Raw genomic sequence first — 21064 nt, 5'->3', positions numbered from 1 at the left:
AATAATTAGAATTTAAGCAGGAAATCTCCCTGCTTGTCTCTTTCTGTCTATTTGTCCCGATGACCCACTATAGAATAATAGAATAGAATAATGAAACCACTTCTTCGTCCACAAATCAAGGAGGAGACGAGGAGTAAGGATGCAGTCGCCATAGCAACCGGGCGTTCCTCGTGTCACATCTACAGATTAACCCAATGTTGTTAAATAAAAAAAAACTGCGGGTACTCGCGGTTATCGTGCAATTATGCGAAATTGTAATAATTGGAATGGAGCTCCGGTACGCACAAGACCGCGCGGTCCATCTCGTAGCGCCACACCTTCCCCGCCCCGCCGCTCTTGAATTTCCCACCCCTGCTCGTGTCACATCCGGTCCAGCGCCACGGATAGATGCTCCTTTCTCAAATTTGCTTCCCACATTTCCGAGCTTGCATTAAGAAGCCAACTTTTACTAGCGATGAAGTAATATTTAGTCTCTGGTCTTGCTCTGTCGTTCTTTTTTATCTTATATCGTCTCCAGAGTCAATAAAGCAAAGGGTCGAGGACGCGTCGGCAAACTGAGATGCAATAAATATGCTAAAAGACGGCACCGCAAACCAGATTTCATCTGTTCCTTTATTTTGTTACTGAAGGCTCCACCAACGATTCAAGACGGTGCCCGAAAAAAAGAGCTGGACCCGTTGTACTAACGCAAATCTGCATGTGATAGTCTCGGATCAGGTGGCATCGGGAGGCAGAAGATGCAGCCTGCGAGCAAGATTCTGAGTCTCACCCTCCTCGTCTTGATGGGCACAGAACTCACCCAAGTAGGTTTATAAACGCCATTTTCTTCCCCATCCAACTACCGCAAGCTAATTAGTCCGATATGCACGAAAAAAAGCGCCCGTTGTGCCATTACAGATCTCATAATTGGGTATATTACGGGTGTACGCCAGCTGTAAGGATGTGGTAAGCATATTTTAACAGAATAATCACTGCGGATTCCTCCGTCTCTTCATCCACACGGGTTTTTACACAACTTTTCGTTCGATGACAATAAAGTAAGAGTGTAGAATGATCATTTTACCCCAATCATACACCGTGGTGGTTTTCTGCACAAAGCTTTCTGGGAAAACAAATCAAAGCAACAAAAGAATGTGTTTAGTATTAAAACCAAGTTAAGTCAACATAGTGAAATAGTGATGATTAGGATGTCGTGATGCAATATCCTATTTTCTTTTTCAGACAATGTTCACCCAGTGTTCAGTGCGGTTAATGATCCTTGTCTTTGTATAAAAACTACAAATTCAGTGCGTTGTTAATATTTCTCTGACTCAGCAGGAAAACCACACAGATAAATTCTCCGAGTCCCTGCTGTCTGTATGATGACAGTGTGTGGCCAGCAGATTTGACACATTTTGGAGGTCAATAATACTGAATTATAGCTACAGCAATGATGCTTCCATTGTTTACTTGTCTTAAAACTTATTCCTTTAATTGTTATTGGTGACATACATGTAAACACCAGAAAAGTGCTCGTAGTTCATTTTAGTTCATGTACATATGTTGTACATGCCAAAGATCAAGTGTTTGAATGTGAATTTATAGTCTATGCCACATGATAAACTCCTGAAACGGCAAAATGGAAAAGTCATTTTAAGTTTTCATTCTTTATGTTAAAAATTGGTTATTCTATAGTTTTGTTCATGTATTAATGTGCAAATTAATTTTCTGCGACCGAGTCTGTCTAAACACCTTCAATGTGGGAATCATCTCCAGGTGCTAATTGATGCACTGACAGTGTTGGCACCTGTAGTGAGAAAATACATAGTTTAGATTAAAGTTTCCCAGATGTCAAGACATGAGCTCACATTATGAGTCTGAAGCCACATCAGAAGTTAAAAAAACATGTTCTGTGCAATTGGAAGTTATAAAAGAATAATTTAACATTTAATATTGTGTTTAACAAACTCAGATTGTGCTTGTTCAAACACTTTACAGACACTATATGGAACCTACAAAAGAAAGAAAATACTAGGGCCAATTATCTTAATTATGTTTTCGTATGAAATATTAAAGTAAACGAATATAACACGAATATAGTATCAGCCAGTTTTAGGCATACAACAGATATTATTACATAATAGCAACAAGCTGTTTGGTGGATTCACGTAATCACCAAGTGCATGAACTGAAATGAAAAGACACTATTAAAACCAATAGCTTACATCGTATTTTATGCAATTTTGATTAAACCAGGCTAGTTTAATTGTTAAGAGGCGTTAAGGGATCGAGGTTACAAATGATGCTGATGCCCTTATAAGGAGAGTAGGAGAGCAGGATAAAGAAACCTGCACTGCCCCCTGTTGGATTATGTAGATCCTGCCTGTCGCCTAGAGGAATTATCAACTGGCATAGAAATGTGTGTGTGTGTGTGTGTGTGTGTGTGTGTGTGTGTGTGTGTGTGTGTGTGTGTGTGTGTGTGTGTGTGTGTGTGTGTGTGTGCGTGTGTGTGTATTCTCTCTCTCTCTCTCTCTCTCTCTCTCTCTCTCTCTCTCTCTCTCTCTAATATATATATAATATGCGTGTGGTGTGTGTATGTGCGCAGTGCGCATATACATGGCGATCAATTTTGGGTCGTATTCATGCCACTGTGTATTAATTCAGGATGTTTATAAAACTGTGAAATATTCAATGAAGGATCGTATATAAATAATACAAACATTTTTTTACTGAATATTTTTGTTTACTATTATGACATCGAAATCACAGTTGCATAATTCAATTGTTCATCTTCAATATGAAAGTCTAGTCTAATCCTAGCAGCATGTGATCTGTTTAAACGACTATAATCTCCATAATGATATATCACATAAAATTACTATCTAATCATGTAACTTTCTAATAATTTGATTTTACGATCTTATGTTCTGATAATAGGTAGCTAATAACTACAGAATGTCCGGTTTATGTGATAGTGTAGACTACATATAGGCTAGACTACAAGAATGTATAGGAACTCAGCCAAAAGGGAGCGCGGAGACACTCATGAATATTTAACCAATGATCATGAATATTTAATCAATTATCATGAATATTTAACCAACACGCGCGGTGGGCGGGGCCACCGGAGCGCCGAGGTACTCTAACGGGTCTTCGCCATTCCCATTTTTCGAAAGCAAGCGAGAAGACCAAACAAGTATATTCGGTGGCAAACGCATCCATACGACACTATTAAGGGTGAAGAACTGGGATGCGCACCAGTCATGTCAGAGGCGACGCCGTCCGAAACGTTCAAAGGCAAATCCAAACTTTTATCGGCAGCACAGGTTGCCCGAATAATTCTGCCCTAGAATGCGTATAATGACGGATTTGGAGAAACCCAAAGGGCGAGCGCAGAAATGTCGGTGCCTTTGCTGAAGATCGGAGTTGTGCTCAGCACGATGGCGATGATCACAAACTGGATGTCGCAAACGCTGCCCTCTCTTGTAGGACTGAACACCACGAAACTAATGGCGGCCGCTCCAGGTGTGCCGGACCGGAGCACGGGCGTGAGTTACTGCGCTATTTACGCGCTGGAGAAACGATGTAGCCATGTAGTCAAAGTGCAGTGATGGTGTAGATAACCTGTTTGTTTATTGTGTTTACGATAAACTTACGCTTATGCTTTTAACTTCATTATATACTACTACTACTAATAATAATAATAATAATAGTTGTTGTTACTATAGCCCATTTAATTACCTACTTTAAAATGTTGTCATTTAAAATACAAATGTGTTAATATATAACTAATATGCTGTCATAGTGTATTTTGTATACAGGTTGCCCCACCAATTATGGTGTTAAATGTACTAATAGTCTTTAATTTTAATCACATTGTTTGTTAACAATCCTTAAATCCAGCCTTAACAGACCTGAGTTCCTGATCTTTTTATGTAAATGTGAATTGTATTAAACTAGAATTAAATGATCTTGTAAAATTAAATGATAATGTAGAATTAAATGATTGTGTAGAATTTGATGATCATACGTAGACATGTTAGTGTCTTATCTGAACTGCAAAAAATTTGAGAACCTGAGATTATTAAGTTATTCCTGACTTTGGGTGATCTAGCCTTGACATCTGTTCTCACCCTGAGATTTTTATTCTGATTATATTTATCAAGTACAAAACTAAACCCACCAAATGAGCAATAATGATTTTTTTAAAGATTGCCTCACAGTGCCAGAAAATTAATCAGTCCCAGCACTACTATAACTGATGGGAACACTGTTTTCTGCTTATCAATCATCAACAATGCTGAAATCCATAGTGTCGCTACAAGGAGAATAGAAACAAAATACCATTTTTGAGGTTTGCCTAAAAATGCCACATTTGAACTCTTGTAGATGGTGAGATTGTGGTTCGAGAGTGTCAATATACAGCAGTCAGCTGCAGTTGATTCAGAGATGCGCTTTCAACCTGGTTACATCTCCTTGCAGCCCACTGGGAATTGTAACGTCATTTATTTCATATTTGGAGATTAGGTTTAAACACTGAGAGTCTCCTTCAGTTCCAACATCCAGATGGCTCATGGCTCATTCACACCCGCCATGTGATTACAGAGCTATAGAAAATCGCCTATGTAGAATGAACAATTGTGATTACATTTGTGATATACGAAAGCTCCGAGATCCCCCCCATACACACACACACACACACACACACACACACACACACACACACACACACACACACACACACACACACACACACACACACACACACCAAGCTGTCAGCTGTGTATATGAATGTGAACCCTTTGAATGCATGTTCAGGTCTCAGCGGTTTGAATCTGGAGGTCGTGCAGTTCGGTTTGCGGACGTATCATTAGCCGCTCGTAATTTGAGCCCAAGATAGAATAAGTCAAATGTTCTGCTGTTTTCTCAAGATGAGCACAGAAAAGTAGTGCCATATACCAATAAAAAGGAAAACGTAGAAATATCAGGAGTTTAGAGTAAAGGACGATGCGATATTGATAAGACACGGCATCCCCTACACAGATGCTCCTTGGGTTGGTGTAACTCATTGATTCCTGCTCAAGTCTTGTGGTTAATTGAATTTCCTTAGTTGGGTGGGATCGTGCGTAAAACTAAAGCTGAGTTTAGGCCACGCCCTTTGCTCACCTTGTGTGTCTGTTGGTGACGTGCTTTGACCAGGTGTTTCCTGCGAACCCTGAGGAGTCGTGGCAGGTTTACAGTTCGGCGCAGGACAGCGAGGGACGGTGTGTGTGCACGGTAGTGGCTCCCCAGCAGACCATGTGCTCACGGGATGCCAGGACCAAGCAGCTGAAACAGCTCCTGGAAAAGGTAGCTTTACCATTCTCACACAGGACACACACATGTGCGTGCACGACGTACACATGGACGCGTGCACACACCTGAAAACACACACATACACACACATACATTCTTGCACTAAATTGACCTTCCCTTACACTGTAACTAAACTTCCATTAATATTTCGACCATAATTGCACATTTGGCACTTGGCCCCTTGCACCGCATGGTCCGAGGACGTTCACGGCCCATGCTGAGCTAATTTGTCTTTGCCACCCGTTCAGGTACAGAACATGACCCAGTCCATTCAGACTTTGGACCAAAGGACACAGAAGGACCTGGAGTATGTTCAACGGATGGAGGTACAGCTCCGGGGCTTGGAGAACCGGTTCAAACAGGTGGAGGAAAGTCATAAGCAGAATATTGCCAAGCAATACAAGGTACGAGCAAGATCTTCGTTCGTTCGTTTACAACAGCTGTATACAACAGCTCTACTTTCCTCTTACAAAGTCTTGCCGTGAGTTAATTTGCTGCACTGCTTACCATCTTAATTTGCCTTTTACAGAGAACGTTGACTAATGTTTATTTGATTATTATTCATTTGATCATTACAGTGTTAATTTATAATGTTTATGAAAAAAAAGAGGCAGGGACAGAAAATGTTCAGCCTACTGATGAAATTCAGTTTGCACGAAAAGTCCCCTCCATCGTTTTTGACCCAGATAGCAGCAGTTCTGAGCATGTCTGTGTGTGCATGAGCCTCCGCCCTTGACCTCCGCCCACGACCTCCGCCCGCGCTCTGTGAATGCAGCATGTTGCAACGTGTCTTCAGCATGTCCAGACATGCAGGACGAGCCCGTGTAGAGCCGCACCGTGATTCACGGGTTCGGTGGAGATAGGTCTCGGGTCTGTTTGTAGAGGAGTAATTTGGCACGTCACGATGTCCTCTGTGTCTCAGAGCTTTATGAATTCTTAATGAGACTATAATGCACTCTGAATACAGGTTTTTATATATTTATAGCTTGGCTGGTTGTGCTTGATATGTTAGTTATTTTAAGTCATCACTGTAGTTGCCATCACAGATATCTTCGCATCTATAATTAGAAGCACTTGCGTGCCCTTGCATGTTGTACCCTCTGCCCAATTTTGCGTTAAATGCAGTGTGTTGTTATGCATAAACGTGTACCTGGCTGCACTGTGTGTGTGTTCTTCAGATAGGCTAGCCAGTTAGCTATTCAATGGTATCTCATCTTCTTGCTTGCAGGGTTAACATTATGAATTATATCAAAGCTGCAGAGGCTGAAGAGCAAGTTCAATCCCATTGTAATCCTGAGCTGACCGACTGAACATTTGCGCTATTTAGTTTTTTGAACCAATAAGCACCTTTAAGCTCCATGTTATGCTCTTTTTGTGCATGCCACTATAGAAGCATTCCTCGAACAGGCCTTTATGTCATGGTGATATCTCCTCCGTGTCTTTCCTCATTCAGTATTGTTAATGCACATTTTATTACTGAGGGGCTTGGGAGGGGAAAAAGAGGAATGAGTAAACAATGCTGTATGTGATGCAAAGCATGTAATCACTTTAAGACCTTGCATTTTAAACACTGAAAAATAAAGGAGTTTTTCCAATTGTTCTTCGTGTACTGAGGACTTGTTTTATCGTGGTTTATGCCATTCGCTACATCTGTGTTAGGCACATGGTCCACTCATGCTAGACAGAGAGGGTTTGGCAGGGCCAGACAGGTGTTGGGACAGAATGGTTGCACGCATGCCTACTGAACCAAGCCTATTTTAACCTTACAGGCCATAAAGGCGAAAATGGAGGAACTTAGGCCAATGATACCAGTGTTGGAGGAATACAAGGCCGATGCAAAATTGGTATTGCAGTTTAAAGAGGAGGTCAAGAATCTGACGTCAGTGCTAAGCGAACTGCAGGAGGAGATGGGGGCGTACGACTACGAGGAGCTCCACAGCAGGGTGTCAGATCTTGAGGAGAGGCTACGTGCGTGCATGCAAAAATTAGGTACGCTGAGCCTGAACACTTAACACAAACACCTCATCCCTCGGGGCCCCCAACGCGGCTCCCGTTAGTCAGATATATTCATACGGATGAATATAACTGAGCTTTTTAACACACACACATACACACACGTATATACACACACACACACAAGCACATATCCACACACACAACCACACACACACAAATGTTAATGACAGTAACTCTTATTATATGTTATATGAAAAAGGTAAGTTCAACAGAGATTTTTTTTATTAACTTTTTTTTAACGATTAGCACATCATAAACTTGTTTTAATGAATATATAGCACCAAGTGTTTAATAGATATTTTATTTACCAGTTGTCATTAGCGCAGGTATAATTTTCATGCAGGGATGTATCTAATGAAAGACTAATTTAAGCACAGGAGGTTGAATTTCACCGAAGAAGCGGTTTTGCTGACACATCTTCCCCCACACTATTATTGAGAGAGTCATTTTTGACACCCTGGGGCAAGTCTGATCGTTCTGGACTGACAGGCCTTGCTTCTCCGTAATGAACAAATCAAGGTCCTCTGGAGGCATGACATTATTGCTGTGAGCGCGCACCGATGATGGTAAACCAGATTATCTTTGGTGTCAACACCAGTGTAATGAGACGCTGACACGACATCAGCGCATATTTAGCACAAACTGTTCTGTGAATACAAGATTGTGGGGATTCAGTTAAAAGCCAGTTGGAAGTGCTTAGAACTTAGAAGATTTGCTGTTTTGAAGAGAACAACCTAAAAACAGCCTATCCTACCCAGCTGAGTTGTAGACGGTAGTTAATGAGATATTTGGGTTGTTTCGCTCAACTAGAGCAGTATAATAGCTTCGGTCCTTTTTACACCAGCCAACAGGAGAAACAGGAGATTTGGCAGTATTGGGACTGCAGACTCGTGTCTCATGGGTCAGCAGCTACACAGAGCGGCAAAGATAACCACCGTAGCGGAAGGTTCTGGGGACCAAAAGATTACAGTAATCCACAGTGTATGTGAACTGCTCACAGTCCATTGTTGTAGAGAAAGATTAACCAGAGACCAAATCAATGGGCTGATGCACCTTAAAATTGTGTCTCATGGCCTATGAACATAAATGTATAGACATGAAAGTGATATAATAGTCTTCACATGGTAGCAAACGCTTAATAGCCCTTAAACATTATATATCATTGTTGGATTTTGATATTGTGTGAAAATATATAAATATGAGGCTATCAAATATTGTTTTGTATTATGTATAAAGGGCTGGAAAATGTTATACAACTATGTGTTTAGATTAAAATTACTTTTAATAATGAATGCAGACTTGAGCTGCCTGGAGACAAAGTGAACCCATATAAATAGGATTAAATTGAAACCAAAGTAATGCAATGTACTGTAATGAAATGTAAAGTATTACAGTAATGAAAGGATATGGCGTCAGGCTGGCATAAAGTATGTTGTAGTGTACTTACGTTGACAGGATCAGCGATTATGTACCATGTCCACAGACGTGCTAGCTTGGTGGGCTGGAGCTTCTTATTGGAGCGACTAAACAGAAATGATGATTATTGTTATTTAACAGTCCCACTCGCCAGCATTCACACATCAGATGCGTCTAAGTGCTAACCCATCTGTGCGGGGACGATCAATCCAACCATTATTTATTGAATATTAATTTCCACGGAGGATTGTTTGAAAGTGGGTTATGTTTGCAGTAAGCCCAGATGGAGAATGAGAAAAGTAAATCAGTGTTCACCCAATCCCATAGAGATTATGGGATTACACAGGTCAATATTAGCAGATTGTGGGTGTTGGTATGTAAAACTCTGCCAGGATCTATGCCACATCTGTTCATTCTACTACACTAACCATTCCATACTACACTACTCTATGCTATGAAATAGTGTACAATACTCGTACATACTATACTGCCCAGTGCTGATATATGTTGTACAGCAGTATAAGGTGATCCTCATTCCAGCATTGTATCAGGGTAGAGTCCATATATTTTACACAAAATCAATATATTTTACCTCATTCAGTGATTACAAAGCTTAAACAACAGTACAAGTTTAATGTAAAATTCCCAAAGCCAAACCAGTGAAATGTAAAACAGTTCATTGATCTGAATATGTGGCTATAAGGCTTTATTTAATCAAAGCAGTGAGATACTGTTTCACTGCTGAGTACCAAAATACCTCAGGAGGAAACAGTAGATGAGCTCGGAACGGTGGGGTAGGAGACTGCACTAGCTGGTGCTCACGTAGGATGTCAGAGGTGGGGGAGGAGGGGAGAGAAACACCACCAGGAACAATGACAAGTGGAGTTTATTTTCATCTTTGGAAAGATGGATGAAACCATGAGTCATATATATGAATGAAGTAGTGAAATAAAGACACTAGGCCATGGGTGTTCATTTGTGTGTGTGTGTGTGTGTGTGTGTGTGTGTGTGTGTGTGTGTGTGTGTGTGTGTGTGTGTGTGTGTGTTATGGAGACAAGGAGAACAAAAAAGAGCACATCCATATTCCTTATTCCATGCTCTGACAGCATTGCCAACGTCCACACAAGCAGAGCTTGACTGCATCTGTCTGGCATTGTGACAAAATTGATCGTGGAAGCCATTTGCTGACGCCTCAAAACTTCTGCCTGGGCATTCCACCTGCTCAGGTGTGACATCCCTGCAGAATCTGTAACGAGAATGCTGTGTGCAGGTGTTGCATTGTGGAAACAGGCAGATCACCAGATCACCCATTAATATTCCATCACAGAGGATCCATATTCATTTATATTTATTATTCGCAGCTTGTGGAAAGCTGACGGGAATAAGCGAGCCAATCACTATCAAGACGTCTGGATCAAGATACGGATCATGGATGACTGATCCCCTAGCTCCTGATGGTGATACCAGGGTAAGTTAATTAACTAACCCCCCACCCCCCTACCCCCTATAAATGTCTCCTTTGTTTCTACAAAGGACATAAAATGGCAGGTGAGTTGTATTAGCTTTGAATACTATACCCTTGATGTTTGTACTGACATTGCATTTTTAGGACACTAAATGCACTTTTCTGGACTGTATCAGCAGTCCTGTTTGTCCCTACAGTATATTTGCCTGAAATCAGTCCAGGGCTGTTTGTTATTAAATTACCAGTCTTTGTTTAGACACATATAGTGGTCATAAATTTTAGCAGGTATTATTAGCTTGGTTCCAGTCATTCTCAGTAAAAGGTGAACCGGCTGTTCCAATGCTGTAATGGCACTGCAATTTTGTACCCGTTTATGGGTTTTTTTTTCTTATTCTATCCATCCTAGGAACAAATAGCTCTTTTACAGGCTATGTTTGTCTCATAAGTCTCAAACTCTTCCACCTTCTCTTGTGATTTTTCAAATTTTATTCTTCACATCTGTCTTGGTTAGATGTCAGCAACAAACCAACAAACCCATGGTGCTGTCATATATTAGGGCTCCACTTCAAAGGGAATAGCCCGAGGTGAGCCAGGCGGTTTTTAAACTTCTCTGGAAGAAGGATCCAGCTGTAAAAAACAGATACTGCACCAATGGCAGGAACCCAATCAAGGGCTACTTAACACGGTGCTTGAGGAAGATGGAGAATAGATTAGAATAGATTAGAATAGAATAGAATAGCATATAATAGATACTTTATTAATCCCCAAGGAAATTATGGTCTCTGGCTGGTCATATGTGAATACACAGTACAGGTATAAGAAGTTGTACAGGTAGCTAACTGCTAATGATAACCTCAAAATCTCCCTCAGCAATTCCACATGGAGTGGGCAATTAAACATATGAGGTGTGCATCATTAGTTTCACAAGGCTACTGTTTTGGAATCCACGGGACAGCAAGCTCGGTGTCACGGGACGCCGGTCCCGCAGCTCCAGGGACACGCCCACCTCGTCACAAACCCCTCGTTAGCCTCGTTATCACCAGTTTGTTAGTTGATTTTCTACACACCTTCTCCCCTTAATTATAGGTCTGATTAAGATCGTAGGTTTCACCCTCAAGTGCTGTGCATTGTTAATCTGATTCCCATTGGCTGCGGACACTACGCCCCCCGTCACATGGACATTTGCTCTTCTGCTAATTCATGGACTTTGAACACCATCCTTTTTTATTTATTTATTTTGAGCTGGCTAATCGGCTTTTGCTAACTTTGTTGTTCAGCTCGAGGCTGTGGACATAAAAAAAGTATTTTAAGTTTCTACACCTTCTGCTGTTCTCCCACAGGTTTCAAAGTGTAATGAACTCAAAAATGAAATATTAGAAAATCAGCTTTTATTTTATTTAATTTCAAAGGAAATACTAATTTAATCCACCTTACCAGCTTCAAACTGCAACTGCATTGTACTCTCCAGCTCAAATATAGGGTTTGGGCTTCTTGAAGAGATGAATTGCTCAGGTAAAGTGTTTAACAGCTATTTGAACCCTGAAGTCCTGCAGTAAACGGCCATTCAGGGTTTCAGCTTTCAGAGTACGAGATGTCTTCTGAGTACCTGGTACTGTATTTTGATTTGAGTCTGTCTCTGTGCTGTGATGCATGTCACATGTTACCTTTCCACCATCAGGTATACTACATGGATGGTTACCACAACAACCGCTTCGTTCGTGAGTACCAGTCCATGGCAGACTTCATGAACTCGGATAACTTTACTTCTCATCGTCTCCCTCATCCTTGGTCTGGCACAGGACAGGTGGTGTACAACGGCTCTATTTACTTCAACAAGTTTCAGAGTCACACCATCATTAAATTTGACTTCAAGACATCCACCATTAGTAAGTCCAGCCAGCTGGATTATGCTGGCTTCAACAACCGCTACCACTACTCATGGGGCGGCCATTCCGACATCGACCTCATGGTGGACGAGGGAGGGCTTTGGGCTGTGTACGCCACCAATCAAAACGCAGGGAACATCGTCATCAGCAAGCTCAACCCAATCACGTTACAGGTCATAAAGAGCTGGACCACCAACCACCCCAAAAGGAGTGCTGGGGAGGCCTTCATGATCTGTGGGACCCTCTACGTCACCAACGGCTACTCTGGAGGAACAAAGGTCTACTATGCCTTCCACACTAACTCCTCCACCTATGAGTACATTGACATCCCTTTCCAGAATAAATACTCCCACATCTCTATGCTGGACTACAATCCCAAGGACAGAGCACTGTATGCTTGGAATAATGGACACCAGGTGCTGTACAATGTCACTCTGTTCCACCTTATCCGCTCTGAGTAGCTGTCGAGCTTGACGCAGTCACCTTCTTTATCTGACGATGTGCTAAAGAGTACAGTAATACCAGTGATCATTCAATAAAAGAAGACGTCAAAATATATTCGCAGTAATATTAGGCAACGTTATTAACAGGTGCCAAATTGTTACGCCTTTCTTTTTTAAAATATCCGGACACTCGGTTCACGTTTTCTTTAGCTGATTGTGTTCTGAATTTTGTATCGCAGAGCACTTGTATATTCTGTAGGTGGAGGGAGAAACGGCGCAAAAGATAAGACATTACTGTTTATCTACTTAATCATATCCTTTGTATTACGAGCAATGAAAAAAAATAAACTTTCAAGACCAACTAAAGAAATGAAGGCACTGACTGTTGGGGGCGCTCTGTTACAGTGAACAACAACTTCATTGTGATCGTATGAGTTTTAGAATTTCTCAGTCTTGCATGACCGTTTTAGCACTAAGGTTCACATGGTTGTATGTATTTCACAGTAATATGACACACGTCTTTGAGAAGGAGAGTAGATTAGCAATGAGTTTGCTACATTTTCTGCTGTTTTATTTCTTATTGTTTCTTCTTAATTTGCTTGTGTTTATATTTGAAGTTCTTAATTGGTAGCTTGTTCTGTAAAAAAAAAAAAGTTAAAGAAACTATCAAAATCATATCTCTGTGTCAGCAAAAAAAGTATTACAATAGAATGTATCAAAATGTATTTATGAGATAGCAATGTATACTTTGGATGTATTTCAGAATTGACTTGAATTGACAAGTCACCTGTCTTTGTAGTTTAGAAGAGACTTCTGGTGGCAATCCAAACATGTTTGCACTTGCATATGTGTTGTTCTGCAATGTGAGTCATATCAATAAAACCATTCTTTATTTTACCTGTGCCATGACTGTGGAAAAAAGTTAAACTCGTGTGGATAAATCATCTATTGGTATTATAAAAATTGTGTTTGTACTATAGCACAAGATATCCCAAAGAATAGAGGTTTTGTAAGAAAAAATGAAAATCTTTCTTTGTCTGAGAAAGAAGCGAGGAGATAATCTGACTCCAGCGTGGCCCTCATCAGCACCAGGGGCCCAGGAGACATAGATATCGGCCTAAATAGTCAGAGGGAAAAAATGAAACTTGTCCCAAGGTGGACGTGATTACCAGCCAGAACTCGTTCTCCTGGCAACGGGGCCAGAATGTGATGACCTCATCTGTTTGACTCCATAGAAACAGCTGATCAGGAAGCAGCAGGATGAACCCAGGTTGTGCCTCGTAAGACAAAGTGCCTCATTATCCTCGAGATGCTCTCGAAGGCGAGGTGAAATTGGATTGTCTGGGCTGCCTGTACCACAGTGTGGTGTGTGTCCAAATGTAGCGCTAGCAACATGGGCGGGCAGTGTCTAATAATGCCCAGTACTCTGATCATTCAAGCACTGATGGGAGAGGGAGTTCTTTTATAAGAGTCATCAGCTAAAGTGCTGCTTCAGCGGGGTTGTAATGTCTTTGGGGATTAACAGGCTTCTCTGGGTATTACATAATAGATTGAGGTCCAAGTGGAAATAGAACTCAGAGGATGAGCTAGTATGCAAAGCACTCACTATAAAACATTCTCCGTATGGACGATAATCATCCATAATGCTGTTCGACTCCCTTTTTTGTTTACAAACACCTGATTCACTCTTAATTAAACATGTAACTTCTGAATAACATTAACTTTGACTTTCACAAAGGTTATAAGATTTCTCTGCATTCCTCCAATGTTTGAAATTTCAGGTCAGTCTGAACATCTTGGACCAACACATGCACACTTTTAGTAAATCAGGTTTTTATTTTAATATTTTATCACTGAGACTTATCTACCAGAGGATAATTTATTTCCTTTTCAGAAACAATGTGGGCTAAAATCCAATGACCTCTAGACTCAAGCAGTTGACTTAAAAATCACTGCCTAATGAGTACAGATGGCCATGAAGCACAACTGCAGAATAGACATTTTCTCCAAAGATGTGAAATTAACTTCCATGAAAAACATTATCATATAATGCAGAGTTACTATATCATCTTATCGGACACTTTTAAAGTCAGAACATATTAATTCTCAGATTATTTTAGAACTCCAAGCTCTGCACCGTCCGGCCAACTGGAGATGTTTGTGGTTTCCATCAGACAGGAAATGCATTTCCACTTATCTCTTTACATTGGAGACCATCCACATCTCTGCTGGTTTCACGTCTGTCTGGCTGGCTATCTGCCTACATCTGTCTGTCTGCCTGTATTGCTCACTTCCTTTCTGTACTTTCTGTCTGTCTCTCTCTCTCTCTCTCTCTCTCTCTCTGAATCCTCTCCCCATTCTCTTTATGGTTGCAATTGGTTTAACTCTGGCTCTAACTGCATTAAAATGCCACTTTCAGACAACGTTCCATCCAGCTCTGGCCTTTGCTTGTCAGGCTATGAAGTCAGCTGTGATGTAGACGTTCTGACGTGGTCTTCCTTATCACTTAAACAACATTTAAACACTGTTTACTTCATCACAAACCAATTCCTAAGAACATGTTATACATTGATGGAGACATTCTTTTATTTTGATTTGACAGACGTAAAACAAATGTATTCTTGTTCTAATTCACACTTATTAGAAGTAGAACTAAAAAGCCATGAAAGTAATTTCCTCATTAAAGAGGATCTTAAGCTTTAACAATTACCGTCATGTTTCTTTAACGTCGTGATTCCACACAGGTTCTTGCCACATGCCTTTTTCACATCTTGGAGATACTGTCAAAATCAAATAACACTTTACACGTGGTACACACTTACTACCACTGAACCTGTGAGCTTTTAATGACTCATGTGAAGTGTGAAAGATCATCTTGTCTTAAAGGAAAACAGACAAAACTATCAGATTACAGATAACTTCTGAGAATCGGAATTCTGAATATTATTGAACTGAGTCATCAAATAAACAGGGAAAAGTAATGGAGTAATAGAGTAATAGATTACACGACATCCTTGTGAATGCCAATCATTGTGTTAGTCATTGATCCCAAAATTAGGGAACCGTTGCAATTAATAATACATGGCAAACATGAGTCTAACTGTTCTTGGTTATTATCTTGCACACACCTTGTATATTCGCACAGACCTTCTTTACCATTCGTGCTCCCACCCATCCTGTGATGTGCCAGGTTGTTTCAAGTGTTAGTGCACACACCTCTGCCGTAGTCCCCACTGAGAATCACCTCACCGCTGACTGATAATGGCTTTCAGAAAGTCGAGCATCTGCTCTGTGCTATTTTTACCCCTTGATTCCTCGCCCAACTCCGTCTTCAGGGCATGGGAGATACAGGAGAGGGTTGAGGTGGGGGATGGAGATACCTCCCGTACACAACGCAGAACTGCACCTGGTCCAGGATTCAGTGAGGCCTCACAGCGCCCCAGGACTCCTCGCCCCCCCGTCATTCTGTGGGTCCGGCCAGAAGACAGCGTTGTCCTCCCCCAGCGAAGCGGCTAGCTGGCTTTGAATTCCGGCCAGTTATCAACAGGGAAGTTCTTCCCATCCAATCTTGGATTCAAGAAGGGTTGTGTGTCAGCTGCAGTCAAACCTGTTTAACCGATGCTTTCTTTCATCTGATACTCCATGATGTCTCCCAGGCCTACGAAACACGTGCTGGCGTATAACTAAATAAAACGTGTGCAAATGAAATGAGTAATGATGACTCTTTCTCATTTACATACTGTGTGCATACATGATGTGAGATGTTCCAGTCCTGTGCACTTTCACAAGGATCCCACTCATTCATTAATTACCAGCAGAGTTCCAGAGCTCCTGGTTCCCAGAGCCTATTTCTAGATCAGGATCGAAGAAATTATTTAGGATTTTACATCACAAGAGGATGAACTCCGAAAGCTTCAAAGATATGACAAGGCAAGCTTTGGTAGTTCTGTGAATGAAAGGAGAACCAGTGGACTCACGTTGAGCGGTATCCTAAACCAGTGCCACTGTGTCCTACTTTGATGGAGAAACCAAACCATCATATAATCAGAGGAATAATGTGGTCCCTTGAAAGGGTTGGAAACGCTGTAATATTCCTGTTTATGCCTTTGATGTCTATATAATGTCTTTATGACAACTCACCATGGAACAGCTGGGCAGAAAGCACAGTGTATTTCTGACTATTGCATAAGAACCCTTGTGGCACGGCAACCATGGAGACACTAACACAGCAAGATATGCAGAGAAATAGACTTACGTAACACACATGTTGATGTTTCATCACAGTGCAACAAACATCTTAGATTTGAACATGCATGTGCAGATTTACTATTTACTGTAGCTGCAATACAATTATAAATTTGTAACACTAATTGCAAATACAAGAACAGGTTTTTAGCTGAAACTGCAAAAAAAATGAATTAGATTATTTACTTATACATTTATTTATTTATTGATTTGGAATTGGAATTTGAATGTCTTATGTATGTATGTATGTAATTGACCCTTTTGTTTCATTAAGTGTCAATGGAATTTGGTTGGATAAATCAAAATTTATGGGACTAAAATTGCTATTAATGGCTTACAGTGATTAATTGTCAAGCTTGAATTACATGTTGTAAAGTAATTACCAGCTGTTCAGTTAGAGCCAGAAATGTTTGTTTCCTGAAAAGCCTTGGTAAGATAGCTCTCATATAACACATCGTGCTCTCTTACAAATCATTTTAAATAACGGAATATATGTGAAATGTAAAATATGCAAATGTAAAATATGCAAATGCTCTATTGGACAATTTGCATGGAACGTGCTCATCAATGAGGTCTGAAAACATTCACCCTACTGAAAGCAGTTCCTTGCCCACGCAGTGTACTTTCATTTTGTGCTGAGTATAGGGCTCACTGTGGGGGGGTGGTGGGGTGGGGGGGGGGGGGGGGTGCACAGCTTCTCCTCACAGCCACAGAATCAGTCCATCCGTCAACCACAGGAGGGGAGCAGGTGCTCCACACAACGCGAAGGGCAGAAGTTCCTTCTGCTAGTGGCTGTCGGGTCTCCTCATTGATGCCCTTGTCAGGTTTGTGCTAAATTACTACGGGGATGGACCAGGGGTGGTGTGTCTCCTTGATGATGTGAATGTTCTACATGTTCACCTTCTCCTGAGTAGCAAACACAAGCTGGACAGCTTCTTCTGAAGAGGTTTGGGTGTCATGTCGAGTAATGTGTGTCTGGCTGAGGTGAGAGGAAAACAAACCAGCTGCTCCACCTGCTTCTACGTGTCCTGATAATTTGCCAGGTTGTTTTTTTTCCAACCTGCCCGTCAGGAACCTCACAATCAGGTGTTCGGGGGGTTGGCTGTGAAAGTAAACATCTAGGTGAACTGGAGTCTTCAGCACATTTGTTTCCTGCATTAGATATTATGCTGCTTTAATGGAACCAACTATCATAGAATATCTGAAGAGCCCAGATATATCGTAACTAAACACATCCTTATTTGTCCAGGATTTCGACTCACGTTAAACACCATTCCCTCATATCCCATGGTACTACATTTTTAGCTTTTATGCCTTACAGTGCATTTTTATTTTGTTTATATCAGATTTACTTTTATGCAGGTTTTATCTTTTTAATCTATCATTTTATTTCTTTTTTTATTCATCACTAAGGTGATAGATCTCAGGATGTAATACACATTTTTATTCTATATCTGAATTCAAATCATTTGAATCGCTGCTGTGCATGCATGCTATATAAATAAACCTGCCTTGCCTTGCCTGTGTTTTCCTGTCTGCTGGAGTTAATAACTAACAGGACACCCCCACCCCTCCCTCCACACTCCACTACAGTACGTGACCCCTTCCAGGTAGTCAGGATATTACAGCTGACCAAAGGCACCAGAGTGAGGATGCAGTCATCAGTCTCAAACTCCTGGGGTTTGACTAGTCTGTGGTGTGTTGGGTCTGCTGGGACTCCTCCTTATGGTCTTCTGCCCAGGGTTTGGTTTCCTTAAAGCAGAGCCACACGGGTGATCGGGGCACCTCACAGAAGGCAAACAGGACGTATGGAAGAAGGAGGCAGAAAGAGAAGACATCTTCAGCACTTCCTGTTTCAGCATCTGGTTACACCGCTTTGCCCGTCCATCTGTTTGAGGATTAGAAACACAATTATAGATCAGGTGAAATCAGATGTTTCCAGCAGTGGCAGTATTAAGTGCATGAAGCAGACCCCCCCCCCCCCCCCATTACACACAGACTTCAATTACTGCCAAAACAAAACAAATGTACGCTGTAGACCAGCTGTTTGCCAGTCAGACCTCTCATAGTTCATCTTCCACAAACTATAAAAAAAACCTTTTTCTTTCTGTCTCATATTTAGTTGCCGTTTCTGGGTCAGCTGGCTAAGGTAACATATACATAGACAAAGATGGAGAGGGGCCAGGCTGCTATAGTGAAAATCATCAGTTTCACTGGTCAGATTTTCCTGTCATTTTGCTAATAGACTTACATTTGAGAACCTTCTATATATCGCTAGAAGGGATATGTACCAAGCAGCATCCATATGAATAGACTGATGTTTTTGTTTTATTTATGAAAGAAAGAAAGGTCCTCAAAGGCCCTGAAGGGTCAGAAGTGCCTGTACGCACCATACTGATGTTCAGTAGTCTGCAGACACAAATTCAGCAGCTTGGTTAGTGGGGATACCTTTAGGATCCCGATTAGGCTAAGGAGCACTACCAGTTTCAGAGCTGTCACCTTTAGCAGGTGTCACCTTTCGGTGCTGTCACCTTGTCACTTCTGGAAGTTCTGTCCCATAATCCATGAAGGCAAGGATATAGAGAGCCCATTTAGACATTGGTATCAGGTGTCCATCTGCTCAGTCAAATGTGCCCCCATTGATGGGAACTAATGGGCCATTAGTGGACTAGTTGCCTAATCCTGGCTCCTTGGATGACATCAGCAGTCACATGACGCATCCTTCCAGACATCTTCCTGACTTCTGCCTCCACAGAGGGCATATAAAACGTTTTATACTGAAGAGGAAAAGGCATGAAGAGAATTCAAAGGTGTCCACCGAGGGTACAGGCATGAGTCGGGGGTGGAGTGGTATCTTTTTGGAGGAGGGGTGTTTCTCACTCAGCTCCCCCTTCTGGTGTGGCACTGCATAGCACAGTTGGCCACTAGGCAGGATGAAGTGTGCTGCCAGGGGACAGAAACTTCACACACACTCCTTGGGCCAGCAGGGTTGCATCAGATTAAGGACTGTGTTTCCTGGCTCTCATGGCCGTAGCTGCATGGCTAATTCCTCTCCCTCAGAGAGATAATGGAGCTGAAGGTTTGTGCAGGGTTCATCTCGCCTGAAGAGTGACTGGGCTCTATGCAGAGGGGTACAGTGTGTAAATGAAGAAGGCAGACTGCAGAGGGCCAGAATAAACGCCATGCAAAACGCTTCATTCCTATTCATAACATTATCATAAATTTACCTGCAGCCTAGATGAAAGCCAAACGTTAGTAACATGTAAATAAGGTCATGCATATTAACGTCTCGTGCCAAGAGACAGATGACTGACTAATCCCAGTTGTGACACCAGTTGTACGCTGAAAACATCCAGTTGCGTTGAGTTGATGACTTAATTTGCTCCTCACATAGCTTAGAATCAATCAATATGGTGTATCCCCTCAGTCTGTTCAGTTTCTTTCTCTCTATCTCCCAAATTTGCATTTCATATAGAAAAATTGTGGCATTTTGAGATCCTGCTCATGAAGTCACCTTCATCTTCATGTACTCCTATTTTTGCAGTTTGCTCAAAACACACACACACACACACACACACAAACATGTCTTTATATAAATGTGTCATAATAAATTAGCTCAATGCACATAATAGATTAGCTCAATGCAAACATTTTGTTGATTACATTCATGTTGTGGTCACACATTGCTTGAGATTTGATCGACTAAATGAGATCCTTCTCTTACCAGGACATTTACCACCGGACAGGTTCGAGTTGTACGTGTTTTCGGTGTATAGTTCTATTATGCATCGCTATAGTCGTGCAAGTGACAACAAAATGCATAAGCACCCTCCATCACACTAACGGTAAGATGCGCAGTCCGCGTTCATGAGTGAGGAATTGACATCACATGTTGAAACGTTAAAGCGCTTCAGTCAGTGGAAGAGTGGTAGTTAAGTCCAGCGAATCAATGTGTAATGTATGCATCGATATTATATCACTTTTGCTAATGTATTTTGCAGACGATTTGTCAGTGACGATGCCGCTGAAATATCCACAAACAGCGACTTCACTCCGACTGGGGAAAGCGACAGATGCAGCTTTCAGAAGAGTAATTCCTCCTTTATCCTTAGGCATTAGAGTCAAGCGGACACGGAGAATCCCGTGATGTCGCACAACATGACCCAGTACTGTACCATGTTTGTGTGTAACATGCTGAGATTTCAGGGCCCATGGGTACTGGCAGGCCTATCCAACCAGTGTGCTGTTTTGATGACATC

At 41.5% G+C, this 21064-nt stretch overlaps 1 protein-coding gene across 2 annotated transcripts; it reads left to right on the top strand.

The window, feature by feature from the left end:
* Nucleotides 1-360: 360 nt before the first annotated feature.
* On the top strand, nucleotides 361-13457 carry olfm1a (olfactomedin 1a). 2 transcript variants are annotated; one of them, XM_076998114.1, is made up of 6 exons: nucleotides 361-803; nucleotides 5179-5328; nucleotides 5583-5738; nucleotides 7104-7323; nucleotides 10128-10234; nucleotides 11910-13457. In XM_076998114.1, the coding sequence occupies exons 1-6, from the start codon at nucleotides 738-740 to the stop codon at nucleotides 12576-12578; spliced, it is 1368 nt and encodes a 455-aa protein (XP_076854229.1). In that variant the 5' UTR covers nucleotides 361-737; the 3' UTR covers nucleotides 12579-13457. The 2 variants fall into 2 exon arrangements, with proteins under 2 accessions (XP_076854229.1, XP_076854228.1); XM_076998113.1 differs by lacking the exon at nucleotides 361-803 and adding an exon at nucleotides 3128-3527.
* Nucleotides 13458-21064: the final 7607 nt, after the last annotated feature.

Source organism: Brachyhypopomus gauderio, chromosome 3, assembly GCF_052324685.1.
Source record: "Brachyhypopomus gauderio isolate BG-103 chromosome 3, BGAUD_0.2, whole genome shotgun sequence".
NCBI lineage: Eukaryota > Metazoa > Chordata > Actinopteri > Gymnotiformes > Hypopomidae > Brachyhypopomus > Brachyhypopomus gauderio.
The sequence above is the reverse complement of the archived record's forward strand: the minus strand, read 5'-3'. Positions and strand labels throughout refer to the sequence as shown.